Source organism: Patiria miniata, unplaced genomic scaffold (assembly GCF_015706575.1).
Source record: "Patiria miniata isolate m_02_andy unplaced genomic scaffold, ASM1570657v1 HiC_scaffold_28, whole genome shotgun sequence".
Lineage (NCBI taxonomy): Eukaryota > Metazoa > Echinodermata > Asteroidea > Valvatida > Asterinidae > Patiria > Patiria miniata.
Genome location: NW_024037067.1, coordinates 8,436,674 through 8,459,805, shown reverse-complemented (window position 1 = coordinate 8,459,805; position 23,132 = coordinate 8,436,674). Strand labels below are relative to the sequence as shown.

Here is a 23,132-nt window from a genome sequence, read left to right as displayed (position 1 = left end):
TCAGAATCTGTGCAGCAGTACCCATTTGAGACATGGCCCTATTTTGGAATTGCAAATTTGGAATAGCAAATTTGCAAATTCCAACACCATATGGTAAACTCAACAGCCAAACTGTTGGACTCTGATTATGGTGGTATGCTTAACCCCATGTAAGGCATAATCAGTTTACTAGTGTAGTACTCACTCTAACAGATTCCAACAAACTGTGGTGTTGGAGTGAGACTGGATGGGGATTGTTAGGGTTAAGGCACACGGACCCCATGTCCCTGAGCAAGCAACTTTACCGCAATTTTTCTGGATTTTCTGGTTCATGTAGATGCAGCTATATTAACGATATTGACCTTTTTGCTTTTTCCTCTACAGGACGCAACCAGTGCTGCATATTGTTACAGAAGAATTTTAGTTCTTCTTTCGCACACATTGTACTGAAAAGCCTTAACGTTTAAAAGAGGTGAGATTTATCCTTAAGTATGGTGACGGCCCCATTACAAAATGAAATAATAGAATTAAGCGGCCTGAAAATTCTATTCAAAATGATCAAGTAATTAGTTCTATGAAACAAAAGAAAATCTTGAACAAATATTTCTCACATTAATTCTTACCTTATAAACGCAATTGTGAATATACAAATTTGTGTTCTCCTTTTCTACAGTGCTATTTATGAGGCTGGAAAATTTACGTTTGAAATAACAGTGGAACTACTGTGAGGTTTTGCTGTTGAGTAGTTGTCTGCTTCGAGACAAGTAGAGAAGACTATAGGTAAGAGTTTGGCCGTCTGGTATAAAAGTGTCCCCGTGTTACTGAGCATTAGCCAGAAATTCAATAAACATTGATCTTAGCAGTGAATAAAGGGATTTTTGTTCTTAACTGATATGCTTCACAAAATTACTTGGATCTCTTTTGTAGGTAGGGTTAAGTTCCACCAAGCCTGTTTTTTTTTCCCACTGTACTCTGGCATGCATTAACAAATGCCTATCAATGATGGTAGTGATATTTAAAGTGTCTGTGAGATGAAGTTTTTTGGAACACATTTTGTGCAACTTTCTGCTCCTCGTAAATGTATGAAAACTATTTGACACCCCTTTTTGGTTACTATTTGACACCCCTTTTTGGTTCATTTTATTGGAAAGTGCACTGCTATGATTGTCCATGCTTTTTTTCGGACAACTGAGGGCGCTGTTGCTGTGATGTGATTTCAGGAAGACACTGTTCAGTTTAGGGGTTTTCTGTTCAACTTGTGAACCCAAAAAATTGCTCATTGAAAACATTTTTGAGAAAAGTTTGCTAATTGGTTTACTGCCATGTACTGACACAACGAATCACCAAAGAAAAGAAAATGTACGACAGCGAAATATCCAAAATTCTGGTAAGTTTTAGTGCTGAAATAGCTGTAACATTGAGGTTTCTGCCTGAAATGACATTACACTTTTGCTCATGAATATGTAATTTTGCATTAGCATAAAAACCAAAGATGCACCGAATAACCCTGAAAATGGCAACATGAGAACCTAAAAATGCAACTTTTTTTCTTTTCTTTTGATTATTTTTTCTTTTTAATTCACGTCCACTCATTTTCATGTTTGTTTCATTCCAGGTTTTTTCACAGAACAAAGAACGCCAAAGGTAGGTTATTGCACCTTGCTGAAGTCTCTGATCATGACACGTTATCTTGAACTTCAAAAATTCTAAATACAGTCGACTCTCATTATAAAGAGCACTTTTATAAAGAGGTTCTGCTTATAAAGAGCAAATTCTGAGGTCCCGAATATCAGGTTGTCTTTGTGTTTCTTTGTTTCGCTGTCCTTTTATAACAACATTCCTGTTATAAAGAGGTAATTTGTCTAGTCCCATCGACCTTGTTATAACGAGAGTCAAATGTATTCCCATGTTGACTCTTTTCATGCTGGAATTTTCAAACATTAGTGTCGGATGTTCACAACTCCAAAAGTTGTCTAGCAGTTTTATTATTCACACGCGTACATCCTATTATTCCAAATTTTGCCCATTTAAGGGCAAACATGTCTTTAGAGGGCCCATGACATGAATTTTACTTGGGAACATATTTTGTGCAACTTTCAACTCCTCTTTAATAAATGTATGAAAACAACTTGACATCCCTTTTTGATTCATCTTATTGAAAAGTGCACTTCTTTAAAACTTTAAAAAGTTCCATACTTTTCCGGACACATGAGGGCGCACTTGCTGTGATGTCATTTCAGGAAGATTTTCAGTTGAGGGGGCTTCTGTTCAAATTTTGAACCCAACATTTGCTCATTGAAAAAATTTTGTGAGAAAATTTTGCTCATTGGCCTACTGTCGTGTACTGAAACGACAAAAAAATCACCAAAGACATGAACATTTGCAACAGCAAAATGTCCAAACTTCTGGTAAATTTTGTGCTGACATAGCTGTTGCATAGAGTTTCCTGCCTGAAATGACACTACACTCTTGCTCATGAATATGCAAATTTGCATTAGCATCAGAACCATAAGGACACCGAAATGCCCTTAAAAAAGGCAAAATGAAAATGGAAAAATAAGGTAAAATGGGACACAAATGTGCATTTACAAGGACTGCATTAAAAAAATTACATAACATAGGCCCTTTAAGAGTAGATGTAGATTGTAGTCCAAACGTAGTTCAGCAAGTTTGTCTATTTTGTCAGGACAATGTAAAGCATTATCAGAACCCCGCTGTGGAATTCAAATTCTGTGCACAAATATCTGAATTTTTTGGGGAAAAAGTACAACTGGTCAATGTACAGTACAATGTACATGTAAGTGATATTGTACACATTTTGCACTCTGGTGAAATGTAAGAGTGAGTCATTTCCAGTGCAGGTCCACACACCCACAGATTCACAGTCCGGCACTGAAAGAATCGATTCTTTTTTCGTTTCTTTTCTCATTTCTTTTCTCACTCCCCCATTTTTCTTGGCATCGGTCCAACCCACATCCTAGGCCCCTTGGAACTAAAAAAAAAAAAAAAAAAAAACCTGTCGAATCATGTTGAACTCCCTTCCGCAGATTTTATCAAATATACAAGCCAAAGCACAAGCGTTAACTGCCATTTGGAGCGGACACTACGGGAGACTGCGCCGACCTGACGCCGACTGGCACCTCACGGCGGCGTGCGTACGGTGTTTGTGTGCTTCCACTATTGGCAATTATACACAGCTTATTTTTTTACTGGTGAGTTACAGTTCTCAAATCCCCGTTTTATGTTTTAAAGCATCATGTTGTACATATTACACGGGTTAAACATCTGCAGACTAGTGTACTGCAGATCTGTAGCACTTTGTTAGTACCGGTACGTGTAGCACTAAAGCTGAAAAACACTGATCCATTGGGCAGTCCATCTGCAACATCTTCACAGAGTCTACCGATCAGCAACTGAAGTAGAAAGAATGCACCACGTCTTTTCTGCAGTGTTAAATTTTGCCAAATTTCTGAAACAAACATGCCCAGAGACGTTAGTATTGTCAATGAGTAAAGTTTCTGTCATCCCTTTAAAATGCATTCAGGGCGTAGATTGTCACCAATTACTGTAACTTGTTCATTTATTACAAATTTAACTGTTTGTGTAAAGACAAGCAAGCGTGGTACTTTGAAACTTACAGTACAAACATACAATACAGCTCAATAGTTGAAAAGTCAAGTGAAAATTATGCTTTTAAAACCAAATTGTAATACTGAGCAGGCTTTCACCAATATTTGAATATTCAATGTTTTGTTAAATACTAAAATTCAAGACTTCATTGTGTCAGTGACATTGAATGTCTTATTTTTATTGATTATTTCATCAGATGTTACTCTTAGTCCATGGACCAAACCAGTGCTAAACAAAGAATAGTAGTTGATGAACACGATATGGAGGCCTGGCCAGCGATCACTCGTGGTGAGAACAGTCGTCCCGCCGCCCCATCTGAGAACGAACTGAAAGTGGCTTCCTCTGCCGGCACCATCAATACAATCGCTGCACCCACCAACATGCCAGCATCCGGCCACACCCAGGCCCCACCCAGTGAGCCGGGCCACGCCAGTATGGCTGCTACCACAGCCTCAGGAGCCAAGAGCATCTGGAACACAGGCTGGGGCTCTATCACCACCACCGCCGGCAACTCAGTCTGGGGCACCAGTACCCCATCCTTGGCCGGCAGCGGCTCAGCTGAAGTGGAGAACTCCAAGGACCCACGATCGGGTTGGACCGGTGGCAACGGGAGCAAGAGTGTGGAGGAGAGCAACGGGATGGACACCCAGCCTCCTGCCCCACAACAAGGCCAGGTGTCGGATCGGATGCAGACTGAGAGCCCTCGGCCAAGCAGCACGGTACCCGCTAGTACCTCTGGCTGGGGTCCAGCCAAGGAACAAATAATAGGTGCTAACAACTCTGCCACTAGTGCTAATGGTAAGAGTTTTTAAACAACAGACTCTGAACAAAATTTGGAACGTGAAATGGAGCAGCGTAGCGGAATTGTAATCAAATCCGCACGGTTTGATAACGAGTCATCCAGTCTTGAGTCAAGTGATAAGTTACTTGAGTAAGCTGTGATGAGGGGTTTTCCTTAATACCACGGTTCATCCCCTGTTCCTGCGACCTGACTTGTTGACATTCACAATCAGAAATTAACAGTACCCTAAAAAGCTGCGGATTTAAAAAGTTAGCACATAACAACTGCATGTTGTATTTGAATGCAAGCATTTTATTTTGGCATTCATGATAGCTTGAACAGTGAGAATAAAATAACATGTATGTAGAATATTTGTTATTGATCTTAATATGATGTGTTCTTTCCCTTTTTAAGGTTCCTCATGGGCTGCTGGTTCTAGCACCACCAGCAGCAATAACCAGCTTGACCTGACCAACACAGCACCCTGGAGCTCAAGCAACACCTCCGCTGGTGGCCCTAGTGGCTGGAATACCGCCCCTCCCAAGACCCCAACCTCTGGCTGGGGAGACATGCCAAATACCGCCGGCTCCGCGGCACCTGCTGCGGGATGGGGGGCAGTCCCTACCCAGTCATCCAACTCCGGCTGGGGTGGGAAGCCCAACTCAAGCCAGCAGACCAACTCCAGCGAGGCAGCGGCTGTGCCTGGGTGGGGAGACAGCACCACCCCGGGCAGCCAGTGGAGACGACCGGGCCAGACCCCTACCTCAGCGGGGCCTTCTGGATGGGGTACCTTGCCAAGCCCCAGCCCTGCCACAGGTCCTGCCACAGGTCATGTAGGTCCTGCCACAGGTCATGCAGGTCCTGCCACAACTGGATGGGGAAGTAACTCGGCTGCAATACCCAACGATGGACCTGACTCGCGCCCCAACAGGCAGCCGCCGACCCCGTCAGGCTGGGGAGGGGGCGACAATCGACGCAATGGAGGCAACAGCTCGGGATGGGGACCTCCCTCTGGCAATTCCTGGGAACCTGGCAACAGGAGCGATCCAAAATTCAGCTCCATGGAAACTAACGCAGAAGGATGGGGCAAGAAACCCATCAACCAGGATACTCAGTGGGAAGGGGGTGCTCAACAAGTGCCTAAGACTTTGGATAATGGTACTGCTGCCTGGGGAGGAAATCAGGGTACTCCAGCAGCTCCAGGTTGGGGTCCCAATCCTCCACCACCGTCTGCTTGGGGAAAGCCTAGGATGCCAAGTGAGGCACCTCAGGTTGTAACTCCCCCAGCACCACCACCTGCTCAGTCTGCTTGGGGAGGCGATCGCAAACCAGCCTGGGGTGCAACACCTGGTCGGAATGACGGCAATGTTGGGATCCCGGGACCTGGAATAAGAGGTGGAAGTGGAATTGATGGCAACATGGGTATGCGTGGAATGGTTGGTAACAATGCAGTTGGTGGCAGCAGTGGGATTGGGATGAGTGGCAGCAGTGTGATGGGCTCTGGATCCTCTCAGTGGCGACAACCACCAGGGCCAATGGAGCGTCGTGAAAGCACAGGCCAGAGTCGTCCTAGTGGCTGGGGAAATCCCATGGGCATGCCTCCAGGCAGCAACACCCATGGCCAGTCTGACAGCAGCTCATGGGGCACCTGGTCTAATGAGGAAGCAAATCCTCCCATGGAAGGCCCTCCTCCTCCCAGAATGCCTGAAAAGCTTAGTGGCTGGTCAGATATTTCTGACATCCCAACCACCATCATCCCCACTGGCTGGGGTGGCCCTTCCACACAACCAAACCGCAAGATGCCCGTCGATGATGGCACCTTTGTTTGGGGTAACTCCGGCGAGCACAACGCAAGAATTGAAGCCCAAAATCGCCGCAACATCGTCCGCTTGGCCTCCCTCGTTGAGGAGGAGGAACACAGTACTATGCAAACACCTCCGCCTGGCACCCCTGGCGAGGCAGAAGATGGGACGGCTGTGCCTCCATCGCCTGTCACCACCAACGCACCAGAGGGGAGCACAATCCAAGCACCCAAACCAGAGGGCGGTACTACCACCCAGGCAGGTTGGGGAGAGGCCAGTCAGGATCAGAAGGCCCAAGGCTGGGGCAGTGCTCCAAAGACTTCTGAAGAGGGTCAAGGAACGGGATGGAACAGGAATGGAGGAGCAAAACCAGCATCGAGCGGTGGCAAGTGGGATGAACCCTGGGGCGGCAGTAGTACTACTGGTGGCAGTACTCAGGACAAGGACTCTATGCAAGCTGGATGGAATGAGGGCCCAGGCGGAAATGGAAACGGTAAGTTCAAGGAAAGTTTGTTGAAATATGTTCAAAGATATGTTTAACAAACTAGCGGGATGCCGCGCAAAGCACACTTCTTAGGCCTTTTACAATAATAATGCGACACACAGACACCAGACAGAGAGATAGACAGATATCAGACAGAATGAAGTTCTCAATTGTTTCTTCAGATTTATCAGGCTTAAATTTTTGTTTTAATCTTGTTGTCTGGATGGCATATTAATAAGGGAATAAATGTGTGCTCCTGAGGTTTTTATCACTCTGTTTAAGACCACTTAGAGTCTGGGTGCTGATAATTACCCGAGCCGGAGGCGAGGGTAATTATCAGCACCCAGACTTTAAGTGGTCTTAAACAGAGTGATAAATACCTACGGAGCACATATTTATTCCCATTCATAAATACCTTTTCGGTAAAAAAAAATCAAATAATTTGTTCAAAACATCCCGATTTTGTTCAACAAATTCACTTCATGCTTTTTGAAACATCCCTCTTGCAAAATAGTGGAGTGTTCAGCTGGCGAGTAAGATGTATACAACCCTTTTATGGAGATTGACGCGTGTGTATCATGTTCTGCGCGATGTCGCGCAGAACGCACCTGGCGCATTGCGTTTTGAATTTAGAACTATAAAATTCTGACTCGCTGGTAGTGTTGCGCATGCCTACTTGAGGATTGTGAACGTTCAACCAATGAAACGATAAGAGGCACTGGATTTTTAGGAGTCCACATTTTATTGTGACACTGGAAAAGTGTTTAAGACCAGCTAGCCATGTCTTTATCATCCGTTTAAGACCGGCCACGTGACGGGCTGTCGACCAATAGGAATAGCTAAACTGCCCGAGGTATTTATGAATCCATGTTTAATTTGGCAAAACTATCCTTCACCATTTATACGTTTAGCAAACACTTTACATAGGCTTCAGCGTACCCGGGTGAGAGTTGGATTGCATGTAAGCGAGTCAACTCTAACTTCCTCCATCAGCCTACCCAAAAATATTTATGAAAAAACTTTCATACAAGGATATGTTGACACAATAGATAGTTGCTAGTCTTCCTTGGATGTGACCAAGTACTGAGGTGATGGTAGTGCTTGTGAAAGTAAATAGATGTATGGGCATAATCTGGTGGCTTCAGTTTGGCCTCTAATTATATCACTGGTTTGTTGTTCAACAGTTGGCCACTAGAACAATTCATTTGCAAAACATTCAGGAACTTATAGGTCGTCTTTTCCCAATATTTGTCAGCTGCAGGCCACTGGGGAGAGGATGACTGGGAGACCAAGTCACAGAGCAGCGAGTCATCGGTCAGCAGCAGCAACTGGATGAAAGGACGCAACAACAAGCAAGTCAGGGTGAGAACCTTTACACTTTCTACATTGTATGGACTTGGAAGAGGACCTCAATACAGCATTAGGAAGAACTTTCCCAAACTTGTCGACACTCCCTGGAGAGGCTTGAGGGTCGTGAGCAAAATCCTTGGTACAGGGTTTCAGAATTGTGCCCCTGGCCGTCGGATTGGGTCAGCGAGCTGCTCAGTGGAGCGTCGAGTTACAGATGTATATCTCATTTTTTGTCTGCTTTTCTCAATCTGTTCTCCCTCCTAGGGTACTAATGGTATGGGTAGTATCGGTCAGAAGGAGTCCAACCACTGGATCAGTAAACTCAAGAGGCTGATGGACCAAGGCTATCGTCAGGAGGAGGCCGAGATGGCACTCAGAAAGCACAACATGAACTTCGACAGCGCTCTCAGTGAGTAGCAGAATGCCTTCCCCTTCAAAAACTGGAGATCGTAGTCGTTGAGTCCATTTAGGAGAAGTTTTCAGGGGCACCATGTGTAGTGGTGAACTCGAAATGCAAAGTTTGATTCTGAGAACAAACTACTGTCAACTGGATTTTTCACTCAAGTACGCTTCTCCTTGGAATGTGTCCGCAAACTTCCAACGTTACTAGAATTTGTTTCTATTTAAATATTAGGTGGTTCTTTTACCCGTGTAACGTTAAAAACAATTCCAAGTGTTGCCCAAAAGCTTGGCAGGAACATTTCACAATCTTTCTAAATGAGACCAAATCTAACTCGTATTTTTCTCAAAAATATCTGACCACCACTGAGCTTACTTTGATTATGAAAACCGATGCATAAAGGTTGGTTCATAATTCATGTGAATGTGAGTGCGATGGGAATTTGACGTCAAGAAGCATTTGCTGCGAAGTTCGCCGGAGTTGAAATGTGTTAATGCGCAAAATTGCCCAGGCGTCACAAATTCGCGTTTGCGTTCACTTTCGCGCCAAGTGTGAACCGGCATTCAGTCAAAACATTATATTTTTTCTTCTTTAGTGGAGCTGAGGCAGATGTCAGATGGCAAGTCCGGTGATCTGGACGCCCACCTGCGCCAAGTGAACCGTGACATGGGCTCCCTGATGCTAGGTGGGGACAACCACCTACCGGATGGCCCCAAGCCCTTTGGCATGGGTGAGGGTCCCCCACCACCCCCATCCCCAATGTCCAACCCAGGCATGATGAACAATCCCATGGGACCCAAGCCGGGCTTCAGCAACGTCCGGGGCGGCTTTCCGCCCAATCAGCAGCAGCGCTTTGGCAACATGCAGCAGCAGCAGCCACAGGGCTTTGCCCCGCCGTTTGCTCCACCCAACCAGCCTCTCCGAGGACCCTTCAACCCGCAGATGATGCAGCAGCAGCAGCAACAGCAGCAGCAGGCTCAGAACTTCTTGCAGATGGCTGTGCAGGCTGGACTGATTAACCAGAGCCTTCTCCAGCAGCCTCTAAGCAACCAGCAGGTAAGAGAACTCTCCCATACAAAAAAGTGATTCAAAAAAATTGAGACCCAACAACTAACCGATACATGAAAACAAGTGTTGCAGTGTAAGATGCAAGAGTAATACCGTAGTGTCAAAGTAAAATGTACAATGTTTTTCCTGCAAATGGAGGAATAATTCAAGTTTTTGGATAACTCTTTTGGTAACTAGTACTTGGGATAAATCTTGAATTCTTTCCATAACTTGTGTGCCTCAAACTTTGAAGGGAATATTCCTGTCTATGAGATATATCAGATTTTTATTTAATTTAATATCAGGTCATGCAGGTGTTGCAGAGCATTCCGCAGCAGCTTCAACAGCTGTTACAAGCCCAGCAACAGCAGAACGCCTCCGGCAAGATGCCAAACATACGGCAGCAGGAGGTGATGCAGCGTCTGATTGCCAGCCAACGCGGTATGCCCCGCCCTCCCTTCCCTCCTCGTGGCAAACTCCACAGCGACTCGGAAGTGTTCCCCAACAACGAGGGCAGCGGCCCAGGCAACAACGCTGACTTCGGTGTCAAGGAGCCCCAGCAGTCCCGCCTGTCGCAGTTTTTCGCCCAGCGTCAGTCGCTGAGCAGTGCCGTGGGCAAACCCACCAGTGATCTGTTCCCCAGCTCTGGGCGCAACGATTCCATGGCCTCTATCTCGGACGTGTCTTCGCGCAGCGATGGCTGGTCCCGCAGCAACTCACCCACCCAATCGGACAGCCTACCGCACAGTGCCGACTCGACCTTCTCCGACTCGGGCTGGTCCTTCCCGCACTCTAACAGCGAGATCGACCTGCTGGAGTTCAAGCCCGGGGTGCCTTGGAAGCCCCGCACCAAGGATGTTGCCAACGACCCCCACGCCACTCCGGGGAGTGTCAACAACGATCTGCTGAACAGCTCCAGTCTGACTGTTGGCGGCAACACCCGCAGCAACCGCAATGACCGAAGCTCCCGGGACGACATCTCAGGCATCCTGATCAAGCCTATGAAGCCCCCACCGCCAAACTCCAACTGGACCGGTGGCAACTCCGGCAACCCCAATTTCAAGAAGTCCAGCTGGAACTACCAGGACCAGGGATCTGCCTTCTCTCAGCCCACCTCTGCCCCTAACTGGAATGTGCCTTCTACGAATCAGCGTCCTCCACGCCCTCCGCCCGGCCTTGATCAACCGAGGAATGCCGGCTGGCCGGTCTCGTCTTCCCAGAATGCCCCAGGAGGTCGCACCTGGGACAGGTCCCACAGTACGTCAGGTTGGAATGTTTTTATTTTTGAAGTTTGTATTGAGATTCCCTGTTAAGACATCCCAGTATTACTGTTTAGAATCCAGTAGATTCATGGTTTGTGGCAGGTTTTCTTTTTCTCTTTATGTGAAAATTAGAAAAATTCAGACAAAACTTCACTTCTTACGTTTGTAAGTACGTACATTACCTTTAAATTTGCAGTTTCAGCCGACAAAAAGGGATATTTTTGTGTAAATTTCAGAAAACTGGACTTTTCTCCTTTTGTCAAACAGGAGCCTGGCCGGGCAGTGAGGGTGCCACTAATTGGTTGGTGCTTCGAAATCTGACCCCTCAGGTAGGCAATAACTCAACTTTAGCGTAATCTCCCCACATCCCCATCCCTACATCCCGATCCCACCCACCCTTCCCCCTTTACCCCAACCCCTACCTGATAATTTACTGATAATGATTTTTTGGTTCACTTGTGATGACCATTGATGGATTGTGATTGACTAAGTTGATCGTGATGACATGTAACAATCTGTCATGACTCTGGATGATATGTGTGTCTTTTGTGTTGGGCCATTTCCTTCAGATTGATGGATCCACCTTGCGCCTGTTGTGCCACCAGCACGGCCCCCTGGAACACTTCCACATGAACCTCTCCCAAGGCACTGCCATCATCGCTTACAAGACCCGTGACGAAGCCGTCAAGGCCCAGCGAAGCCTCAACACCTGCGTGCTCAGCAACACCACCATCATCGCCGACTTTGCCACCAGCGCTGATATCGCCCGCAGCCGCGACCGCAGCCAGTCGCAGTCCGGCGGCAGCGGTAAGTTTTCCTCTACAGGCAGCAGCAGCGGCAGTAACCCTGGAAGCAGTCTGAGCGGGATTCCGTCCTTCGGCATCAAGGAGGAGGCTCCAAGTGGTGGCAGCAGCGGAAGCAGTGGTGGCCAGTGGAACGGAGCTGGCACTCAGAGTCTGTGGTCCACCAACACCTCCGCCACCTCTACGCCTTGGAGCGGCGGCGAAACAGAAACCACCGCAGGAGCTGGAGTGCCTTCCTCCCTGAGCTTCCTGCCGGGAGATCTGCTTGGAGAGGGCACCATGTAAATGGTCACCACTCGAAAAGCCCAAGATTTTTTTCACAAGTTTTCTTTTGTGTGCAAAAGCAGTATGATAAAAGTTCAGGAAATACTAGGGTTTTTTTAATGAAAAAAAAAAATGAATAACAGACTTGTAGGTTTGTAAAGTTGTTTTGTTTTCTGCATCAGATAGTTCTATTGGATTTTTGCCAGTTGAGAGAAATGTATATTGAAGTAGTCTATTATACAACAGTTCAAAAAAAAATCCTTTACTTTTTTGAAGGAGAAAGGATGTGTCTATGATGCCAAATTTATCTGCTTTTTTATTACTTGTGTTTTAAATGTTTTTGAAATCTACTCAATTTTTTTGTACATATTGTGTATGCATCTCTGCCAAGATACAAAATATAACTTTGCTCAAGGATTTGTACCTTCATGTGGATGATACGTGGAGGAAGATGGACTATGACTAATCAAGACTTCTGATGCCATTTTTTTTGTGAATCACACAACTAGTGCAAGTACCTGTTCGTCTGACCAAAATTGGATTATGTGATTTTCTTATTATTAAATGTGATACTTTCGGAGGGAATCATCGGAAGAAAATGGACTTCTGGATTCGCGTGGCTACCCGTGCCCACACTCCCAACTCATTTGTAAGGCAATAAGACAAGCACCTACCACGCCCGTGTGTGTGTGTGTGTGTGTGTACCTGTATATGTGGTCAAAATCACCCTTGCTTCATTTGGAGTGACCTTTCAAATTGTGAAACAACGGACTCGAATATGGCCGTCTGCCGTGGCGGCCAAGGAGAACGGACTCCCATGTTGCTTCATTTGTCTTTTTCAAGATGACTCTGGCGTCGTAAACCTCCAACAACGAAAGCAGTGTGTTAAAAAAAAGATGCTAACAAACTACTCTCTTGTTTTTTTTTCTTGGATATGTGCAATGGATATAAAAAAAAAAAATCTTTCTATCTACAGTTTATGAACTCCAACTTCATTCTTTTGCGGGTTTGCATTAAAAAAAACAAAATCACCAACGTTATGTTCTCCGCATCTTCGTGGTGTGTATTAGTTTGTCGGACGAAAGGAAGCAAGCGTTATGGAAACGAGGAAACAGCAGTAAATGTGCTATTTTGATGCTGTATGTGACGTCATTATGCAACATACATGTACACAAAACTGACGGAATGTGTTGCAGTGGCAGTGCGTTGATATGCTCAGCTGTTCAGCAATGAGGTGCCTGATTCAAGGAGATACGCTTGTGCTTCTGGATGGGCGGAGTTAACTTCTACACCAGACAGTGTGGCGAGTGTGTTACATTACTGGAATGCCTGTAGCAATGTGAGGATGGCAGCGCAGGAGTGTATCAAGGAATGAGCATCGCCAAGAGACGATCTTTGAAAAAAAAAAAAAATTCCAAAAAGGGGAAAGGGTGGAGGTGAACCATGAACAAAAAAAGTCCTCCGCCCACCCCAGACCAACTGGAATCCGAAATGGTGCCGCACAATTTTGGTTTTTAATACTGACTTGTTTGTAGCGTCCAAAAGTGCAATTTCCATGCTGATGTGTTTTATATTTGTGTGATGCGAAGACACTGCGGGACCTAGCCCACCAACAGTGAACGAGAACCTCGAGGAAAAAAAACAAAAAAAGGAGCAACACAAAACTGTGGAGAAAACCAAACTTAAACAAACTGAGCGACCCACTGGAAACCTCTGTGTGTTTGGCTGAAGGGGTACTGAAATCGACATTATTGTCTTTCAACGACTAGTAATTATTACTATTATTAAGCATTTAAAAACAAATAACCTTTGACATTGGAAAACAACTTAAAGAATTGTGTACAGCATGTATTTTGAATACCGCACGTTTATTTTCTGTCCGTGAGCGACAGCTTATGTTTTCTTGTGATCAACTAACAATGATGGAGGATATTTCTAATTGTCGATTCTTTGTACAGAAAGCAACAAACAAAAAAATCTGTGGATAGCTGCACTGACTTTTTTCTTGAGGATTTGTATTTCCTAGTGCCTCTCCTTTGAACATCTGATATAAATAAGTAAAGTAAGAGTTGAAAAAAAAACTTGTTGAATAACTGAAAGATTTGTAAATACGATAACACCAACAATCCAGCCAAATGCTTAAAGACAAATTAACCACCAGTGTTTTTTGCATATATGCAAGTATGTAGGGTTTGTGCAAAGTATTAAATGTAACAGAAAAAAAAAAATTAATGAAAATTGTTTAAAAAAAAAAAAAAATTCAAAAAAAAAAAAGGAAAAAGAAAAAAAAAAGCGGGGTGATGACAGAACACAGTGACTCTTCGTAAAGGGTTTTAGGTGTGCGCAAAACATAGGAAGCGAAAATTATTTTTGATTTTTTTTTAAACTCCACTGCTGTGTGTTATCAGTGCAACCAAGCACAATGGGGCATTTATGTGTAAGCAAAGCGGGCATTTTATACAATAGTGCAACATGGAAAAAAGATTAGATTCCCCACTCGTTTATTTGGCTATCAAGGCGACTATATCTACTGAGGCGGCCATCTTGAATTAAACTCCGTGCATTTTCCAATGCAGACTGATAAATGATCAAAATGGAAGTTCAGAGCAAAACAGCCCGGATGTGTACTTTTGGAAAAAAGGTTCTCAACTTCTCACCTCCCACAAAAGTGGTACATTCTCGAGATCAGTAATTTCTGCAGTAAGTGAATAGCAAGTCTTTGAAAAGAAGACCCTTCTATTTGTTCTCAGGGTCGTTCCAAAAGCTGGCCTCCGCATTAGAAGTAGGGGCTTGGATTGTATCAAGATATTGCAACTTCAACATGTCACCACCGTAACTCGTTTGAAAAAAAAACAAGGAGTATCTACTTCAGTCTTTCCGAGTTGTTTCAGACAGCCTTAATCAAAGTGAACAAAAATATTAAAAAGCTTGAATTCAAACCTTGCGTAAATGCCCCAGTCAGAACCAAAGCACGTGTGCTTTAGACTCAGAGTTTTCAGCCTGTATTCATGTTTCGTTGGGAATAAAAATGTTTACCAATTCAGAACCACGAAGCAATCTCAATCTGATTGCCTCGCTCCAGTAGCACATTCAGCATTATTCAGTTGCAGTTGAGTTATACCTTCTCAAAAGATTTCTGCATTTGTACGAAGAACTGGAAGGAACGACAAAAATAGCAATGCTAATAGCAATCAAATTCATAAATTAAAGCAAGTGCAACTTTTAAGTACCCCCAACTTAAATGTCTTGTCGAATATCAGGGTAAAAGAAAAAGAAGACATTTGTCCTGCTGTGATTCCCTCTTCAGTACTGCAATTTTTTTTTTGAAGGCTTTTGTTGTTTTGGGGGCACTTTCAGTGAAGCACTCAAAAATTCATTGTTTACGTTATTCATTATGACAATTGGCTGCCACAAAGAAGGATTGAAAAGTTTGGGGTTTTTTTTTTTGCTTCCATGAAATTGGCACATTGATTCCATGCCACTGGTCCATTGCCTTTGTATCCAAATTTTGTTTTCGAAATACCTGACAGATCAAGCCTTACCGTGGTCCGTTCTTGTTGCCAGGGTACACGGTAGACTTTTGCAGTGATCCTGGCATGTTTGCAACAGGGTTTGGGGTCAAAGGTCACAATGCAATTTTGTTGTTTTTTTAATGTACAGTTGTTTTTTTTAGTACAAAATGTCTACAAACTGTCAACAGTTTATTAACTGAAAGACTGTGTCAACTTAACATGTTTTGCTTAATTCAGATGTATATTGATGCTCAAATGAAATAATTTAAGATGTTCTAAATTATGTACACTGTTCTACTTTTGTTAATGTTACAGGGGTAGAGATTGAAAGGGGGGCGGGGCTGTGTTTGTATTGTCATGGAAACTATTTGTATGATATATGAATGCAAATATTTGTATGCTGCCAAGGGAGGGGGTTATTTTGTTCCAGTCCAGGAATTTCATAACTCTTTGACACCAGAAAAAAACCAAAGGTATGTGCTATGTCAAAAACGCAAACAAACAAAATATTTTACACATGTTGGATTTCATTTATCTCTTTGTTATTATTATTTTTTTCAAAATCTGAAAATGGATGACTATCTGAAATCAAAATTATTTTTTGTTGTTGTAATGTGTCTGCTTTGTATAAATGCTTGATTGAGATTGCTGGCTTTTCCCCCCGTTTTTGCAAGTGTGTGCTTTTTTTGTCACTTGCTAAGACCAAGAAATAACGATTGTTGTGAGTCGGAAAAAAAAAGATATAAGATTTGTCATTTTGTTTGGTTTAATGTAAGGACCATTCAAAAAAGTCTATATGGAAAAATTAAATAAAAAAATTTTAATAAAAACGTACGTTGTACGGCACAAGTGCAGTACTTTCTTTGTTACTTAAAACGCAATTTTTACGCATTCCTCTTAACCAATCCAGTCATGCAACTCTTCTTTTTTTTGCGGCTCTTGGGACAAAATTAATATGCAAAGAAAAACGTATTTTGTGCTTGGACTGATAAATTTATGTTAAAAACAAAATAATTGTGTACAATTTGTTATTCTTTTTTAAACATTGCATATTTGATTATATTGTAAAGTGTGTTTTTCCATGATGTGTGGCATATTCTTTATTCTGTTTAAGGTTTTCTCAGGGTTTTTATTGGAAAACCGACTTTCTTTTTTTTTGTGTTTTTGGCTTTTTTCTGTAGATTGACTTGTGCAGTGATATTGGTACATGAAGAGTTAAAAAAAATCTCTCTCTAAATAAATTTAAGAAAAAAAATTCAATTATTGATAAAAAAAAAATTCCCTTAATGTGGTTAAAATATTTGTAATTTTACAATGCCAGTGCTGCCATATATAACTTTTATTATTCTCTCGTATGTAACTGCCATGAATGTTGTTAAGAAAGAACAGTAGGGAAATATTAATGAGCTTGTATTTGATGTCAAACAATAATAACTGACCACTTCAACCACTCAGTGCATTTTGATCTACGTGTTTGCTACTCAGAATAAGTCCTTGCTGATTCAATGGGGGACATATTTTTCGGTCTGTACATGTAGTTCCTCTTTGAAATTGTCTTTTAGCGACTCAACGAATGTAATAATGAAACATTTGCAGTCAACTGTAATTTGGACAGGGTTTTTATAAAATGATGTGTATTGTGAACATGGCATGCTGTATATTTTTTAAAACGTTGTGCACTCTAATGCTCGGTGGTCGAACCCATAATTCCAGTTTTGTGTGTCCAAAGTATTTTTGATCATTTTGTTCTTCAGATGTTAATATATATATAAGAGAGCTGGTACAAATTTGACGTTGTTTTCAAAAATTTATTTCCAAATATGTCAGCAGTTTGAAAAAAATTGGAAAAGCCACAAAGCTACATAAAAACGATGTAGGAATTGAAACCATTTGAGGATGATTAATTGTTACTTAAAGTATATACTAGAAAAACTATATTTATTGTAGAACGAATACGTTACATACATTTATGGCAGTTAGTTTGTATAAAGTGCATTTTTTCCCCCCGTTTTACAATTTTGTACTGTTTTCTTTTCTTTTCTTAAAGCCGCATTCTCTGTTTACGTCATTGGAATTTCATCATGAGCATTAGCATTTTGTAGTTTCCAAAGATGCTTGTCATAACTGAGTTGTTTTGCAGATGTGGGGGAGGGGCGGGGCGAAGAGAGAAAAGGGGTTTGGATTGTGCTTGATTTGGCGGGCTGCATTCTTCATTCCGTTGTGTACTAATGTGCCAAGTATCAGAGTAACATTTAGAAAGGAAATCAAAAATGATCTGTTTTTAATTTCTGTCACATTGTTGACTTTTTGATGTTCCAATTTGGCACACCGAGACAGACATTTTGTGGTTTTTTGGGTTGAAATACTGTCTTTTACTGATGTACCATTTACTACCTTAGTCCAATAAATAAATATATTTGATTCTATGAAAAGCATTTTGAATTTTTTTCTCCGGAAGTTTATCATATGTAAAAAAAAAAAAAAAAAATAGAGAAAGAGCAAGTTTTTGAAAGCATATTTATGACTGTATTTTTTTGCTTGTACTTTTTGGTTTGTTTTGCGGATGTGCCCTTTTTCCGCAGTGTATTGAGATCTATTTGTTTAAGCGAAGGAAAAAAAAAGTTAATAATAATGTACATTAATGTAACAAAGCACCATTTGTACGGGTGAGTGTATAATTATTCTTCTAAGAAACTCTCTCTTCCAGAAAAAAAGGTTGAAATGAAGATGGGGAAAAAAAAAAATTATGAAGTATTATGAATACTACTGTGTGTGACTAGAATGTGATTTCAGCTCTCATTAACATTTGATTATAAGCATTAATAGACACTTTACTCTTTCGAAAAAAAGAAAAAAAAAAAAAGGCTTATGCGAAAGCCCATGTACGTGTGTGTGTATACGTTTCCCCCATGTTCACTTTGTCTGTTCTCTGTGCCACAGATATTTAAATTAGTGATTACTTGTATGATAATGCTGTACTACTTAAATGGTGAGGCAATATATATTAATTGGTTTAAAGACCTGTTTGTTTATGCTTGTTAACAAAACTTTTTATTTTCAACATTTTTTTTAAACATTGTCGTCAATTTCGGTATAATTAGTTTGCTCTGTTTGACAAGCAGCTGTGAAATGTTCTGTTTCATCATTGTAATTATGGCCTTAATTATCAGCTTAACAGACTTTTTTTTTTACTGTTTTTTTTTTTTGAACGCTTTTGTTTAATTTGCAGCCAAACTAACTTTGGTTGTTCAGTAGATGGCTACACCAGAACCAATGTCGAGTTTTTTGTATATTTTTTTCTTTTCTAATACAATGCATTCCATGAGAGTAAAAAGAAATAATTGTAAAGTTTAACGAACGAATGAATGAACATGTATTGCTTGGTTAAAATTTCATCTCGTCATCAAAGAAAACAAAATAAAGTAAAAAGAATTAAAAAAAAAAAATTATCAAAGACAGGAAGTTAGAAAAAAAGGTGCTATCTATTGAGAAAAAAAAGTTTTCAGTCCAAGTGACTTCAGAGATATTCCGTGCCAGATTATCATTGCTTATTCTCTCGCTTATCAAGTTTCTTTCAGTTTTTCACACATTTCTGTCAATTTGTAGCTGCATGGAGCCCCAACATATGAATCCAGTTGTGCTATTTTTTTGTTCCTGTTTGTCGACATAACCAGTAGTTGTAATAACTTAATAAAGAAAAAACCTTTAATTGATGTACACATTAAGCCAAAGCATTTACGGTGAAGGCCTTTTTATTATAGAGAAATACCAACCAATTCCTAATAACTTTTATGATATAAAAAACTCATTTTTTCAGTAAAGGATAAATGAAAGGTGTTTTCAGTGTAAAGTCCAGGTGCATGGAGATGCTAGCCAGTGTGTTAAGAGCAAATAACCAGCCTTGTTTTTTGCAACTTTAAAGATATATTATATAACTGGAAAAAAAAAATTTAAAAAAAAAAAAGTAATAATATTTATCCGTAAATATTTTACATGACCGTAGATCACGTGAATGTTAACAATCTGGAATTTTGTTGTCATTTTGTAAAAAAAATTAAAAATGGAGAAAAAAAAGAACAAAAAAAAGATAAATATTGGGAAAAGTTTTTAAAACTTTTTTTTTTTTAAATATTAGGAGCTGTAAAACTGTGCAACTTTAATTTTCCACTGGTTACTTGTCAGCTATGCATGATGGGATTGATAATTTGTAACGTGTAGTTGACGCTGTGCAATGCAGGGTTTCGGTATCCTCATGTGCAAAAAGCACAGGGATCAATTACTGGTATTCTTAAAAACCAAACAGTATAAAAAATGTAAAAATCACAACCAAAAAAAAAATATTAAAAGAAAAAAAGAAAAAAAAAACTACAAATATGTAAAAAGTAAAAAAAAAAATTATAAAATTGACAAAAAATCTTTACGATAAAAAAAATTACAAAAATTTAAAAACCAAAAAAAATACAAAATAAAAAAAAAATAAAAAAATTAATGCATTGTTCTTTGCCTTCAAAATAGGAGCAGTGTTAAAAAAGACAATGAGTAATATATAATTCCTGTGGAAGTATGTAGGTTATGAGGTTATATAAATGCTGTGTTCCTGTTAAATTTGCGATTATTTTGTTCTTTTCCTCATAAAATGTGTTTTCATTTACCAACTCCCAGTGCATTTTGGATGGGGGAATTGTAAAACAGTGTAGCGACAACTGCCCAAATTCCTGGCTGTATTTTGTGTGGGTTTCAATAATGGAAATCAATCGGTACTCCACAGCGATTCTGGTGTGGAATGTCAACGAAATCATCAAAGAAATAGACTTCTGGTTTTTTTTAAGTGGGTATTGAGAATGCTGTACAGATTTTCAAGTACATGTACCGGTATTCTAGTATGAAATATGGGATTTTTTTTTCTGTATGGCCAGAAACTCATTTTGGTAATTTGGTACTGATGTGATACGTATTCTAGGATGCAGTGTTTGATACCTATATTTTTTTTCCTCCCCTGTCAGTATTGTGTAGTGTGTAATGTTGCATTTTTGATTGATTCACTTTAATTACCCACCACTTTTGTTGATTTAAAAAAAAAAATTGGTGAAGGGGGGGGGGTATGTTTTCAGTGCGTGCTTTCTCATGAAACAAATAAGGGGCAACCTCTATCTAATTATTCAATGTCACAGTGTACCATTGCTACTAACTTGCCAAAAAAAGGAAGCGTTTTTGTAAATAATACAGTAATTACTTAGTCACACAAATTTTTGAGGGCCATAATTGTATTAAACGGATACATGCTGAATTGTATTAACTGTGCCTATTGTAGAACCCAATTTGTCTTGTCAGAACATATTTATAAAGTTGAGTTGGGGTGGGGGAGGATTTGCATTGATGTTTGTGTCTAATTTGCATCAGTTTCTAACGTATGTGCACAAAGATTGTGATTTCCAACGACAAATTATCTTCATTACGTTGAGTGTGCAAGGTCTTGTGTGTTTTTTTTCTTGAAAACAACCGACCACTGAGAAAAAGACAAAAAAAATTGTGTAGTGCCTACTAATAAAATAAGTCGAAAATGCATTGTTGTTGAGCTGTTGAGCAAATATATTGTGTATGTACAAATCCCGAGGTTGCCTAGGTAAATCCACGGTAGGATAGGTGAATCAATCCAATCAAGAAATCAGTACTGGCATTTATGATACAAATCGGCTTCTAATGGGAGAAACAAAATGCGGCAGAGAAAGAAAAAAAAAAGTGGAAATGTAAATATTGTGTATAGATATTCTGTACCTCTTTACTCATCTGCTGGGGTTAGTAGTATGGAGAGTGCTCAAAGTTGCCCATTATTCGACAACATTGGAGCCGATTGTTACTTGTGAAATATTATAATGTATACAACTTCCATTTGATTGTGCAAAAAAAACAGAAGACAAACTTTAGCCTTGTTTTTGGTATCAATTTTTGACAGGAAAGCAAGTATTATATGTGGTTTAAAACAAAATAATAAGTTCTATTCTTAAAGACGTTTTACACACAAAAAATTGTACTTTGTATAGTATGTCTGTGTCACATGATGCACCTATAACGTAGTGTTTATAATTAAACAGAAAGACAGAAAAAACCAGATTGTTCTTTGGGTCTCCATTGGAGGAAAGGTTACACGAACAAGCAAAGCTTAATACCTAGTGATTTGCTGTTAATATATATATACTCCGCCATTGAGTGAAATAACATTGCCTCGGTATTTTAGTTGTCTATCGTAAACGATATATAATAAAGTGCTTCCATACAGTGTCATAAACTAAAGGACCACCTTCTGTGGTCAACGGCCAGGCCAAGGGAACAAGAAGTTCTGTTTCTGGTTTTATTTTTTCATAACTTCTCAAACCATGTTTTTTTCTTTAATGGGCCGTGAGTAACTTATCAACTCAGAATGAATGATCCACTCTTGTAGTCACAAACTCTCCACTATGGGTGCAGTTATATAGTGTTGGGTGATGAAGAATCGGTGTTAGTTTTTTTCATGAAAAGAAAAACTTCAAATGAAATACAAAAAACAAATGAATGTCTTCCTTCCATTTCAATCCATATACTTAAATCGAAGTCGAGTTAAATTCGTGTAATTTGCAGGAATAACAGAAATTGTGCAACAAGTTTGATGTTTATCATTTGAAATATAAAGCAATTAACTTATATTTACAAAGAACTGAAGAAGAAGAAAAAATGCCATATTTTGATCTTGCATTGTGTCTTTTTCGGTTTAGAAATGTACAATTCCAAATTATAGTGTGTAGTTTTAACAGTATCTGTGAAAAAAAGCGTAAAACTTGACTTGATGCAGTCTGCTGACCATTCTGACCAGAAACTACTTTTTGTTTTCTTTTCATGGCTTGAGTTTAAGGAGACTAAGAGGCAAGTCTAGTTACATCAGTACAATGCCATTATTATGTGGAGTAGAGAGGGCCATTGGTGTGTGTGCTTTAATATAGGACCTTGTAAAACTCAGAGACAATAATCACTGTTTCCATCAAAACCGGTGTCTTTATTTGGTGTCCATGTGTTGTGTAATTAACCTTAGAAAACATACCCACGCATATATCCCCTACGACCCCACCCCCACCTCTCCCCTCCCCTGAGATAGAAGGTGCACCGTTAGTGACTCGCCCTGTCCATCTACTTTGCAAAAATTTATCTTTGGGTAGCAAAATAGCATAGCTAGAAGAGTTTGGCTGAAATTATTTTTATTCAACTGTTCCCCCCCCCCAAAAAAAAATCCACAATGGGAATTGAACCCATTACTTCCGAGTCCATAGTCCAAATTACTAGCCACTTCACTATCATGGGCGTAGCGAGGAGGGGGAGGGGGGCAAAAAAAAAAAACGAGGCACGAAGTCGTAATGCCATTAATTTAATGGGTTGGGGGGGGGGGGTTAAATGTCCCTGCCACCCTCGAGAAATGATAAATCGAGAATATGCTGAAAAGTACAGGGATTTGGGGGGAAATGTGCTTTGCCCCCCCCCCCCCCCTCTTTTAAAAAAAAAATCCTGGCGACGCCCATGACACACACTAGCCACAAATAAACGCAACTTTATGAAATGTAATAATACAATGAAATGTAATAATGAATTCAGGATTACAGGAGACCGTGTTTATAACTTTTGTCAACACTGAGAAAAAAAACATGCCTATTAAATTATAAACTGAATTCAACTTGTTTTCTTTCCCAAGAGGGCACGCTGCACCACTAGCGGTCACCGTCCCATGCACCTTTGCGTCAAACGGAGAAAAACTGCTAACTTCAACATCCATTGAGAACCTGCCTGCCTTTTACA

At 40.7% G+C, this 23,132-nt stretch overlaps 1 protein-coding gene across 6 annotated transcripts in view; it reads left to right on the top strand.

The window, feature by feature from the left end:
* The window catches only part of LOC119735091 (trinucleotide repeat-containing gene 6C protein-like), a 51,919-nt gene extending 29,605 nt beyond the window's left edge, over window positions 1–22,314 (top strand). For 4 of the 6 annotated variants that reach the window (XM_038208791.1, XM_038208788.1, XM_038208790.1 and 1 more), the window contains 12 exons: window positions 364–451; window positions 653–759; window positions 1,595–1,623; window positions 3,027–3,191; window positions 3,806–4,407; window positions 4,805–6,685; window positions 7,932–8,038; window positions 8,291–8,435; window positions 9,022–9,482; window positions 9,779–10,739; window positions 11,003–11,064; window positions 11,305–22,314. In XM_038208791.1, the coding sequence (XP_038064719.1) occupies window positions 3,822–4,407; window positions 4,805–6,685; window positions 7,932–8,038; window positions 8,291–8,435; window positions 9,022–9,482; window positions 9,779–10,739; window positions 11,003–11,064; window positions 11,305–11,823 (4,722 nt within the window). In that variant the 5' untranslated portion in view covers window positions 364–451; window positions 653–759; window positions 1,595–1,623; window positions 3,027–3,191; window positions 3,806–3,821 and the 3' untranslated portion in view covers window positions 11,824–22,314. The remainder of the gene's footprint in view (window positions 1–363; window positions 452–652; window positions 760–1,594; window positions 1,624–3,026; window positions 3,192–3,805; window positions 4,408–4,804; window positions 6,686–7,931; window positions 8,039–8,290; window positions 8,436–9,021; window positions 9,483–9,778; window positions 10,740–11,002; window positions 11,065–11,304) is intronic. The other 2 variants (XM_038208794.1, XM_038208792.1) reach the window with 2 other exon arrangements.
* The last annotated feature ends 818 nt before the right edge of the window (window positions 22,315–23,132 follow it).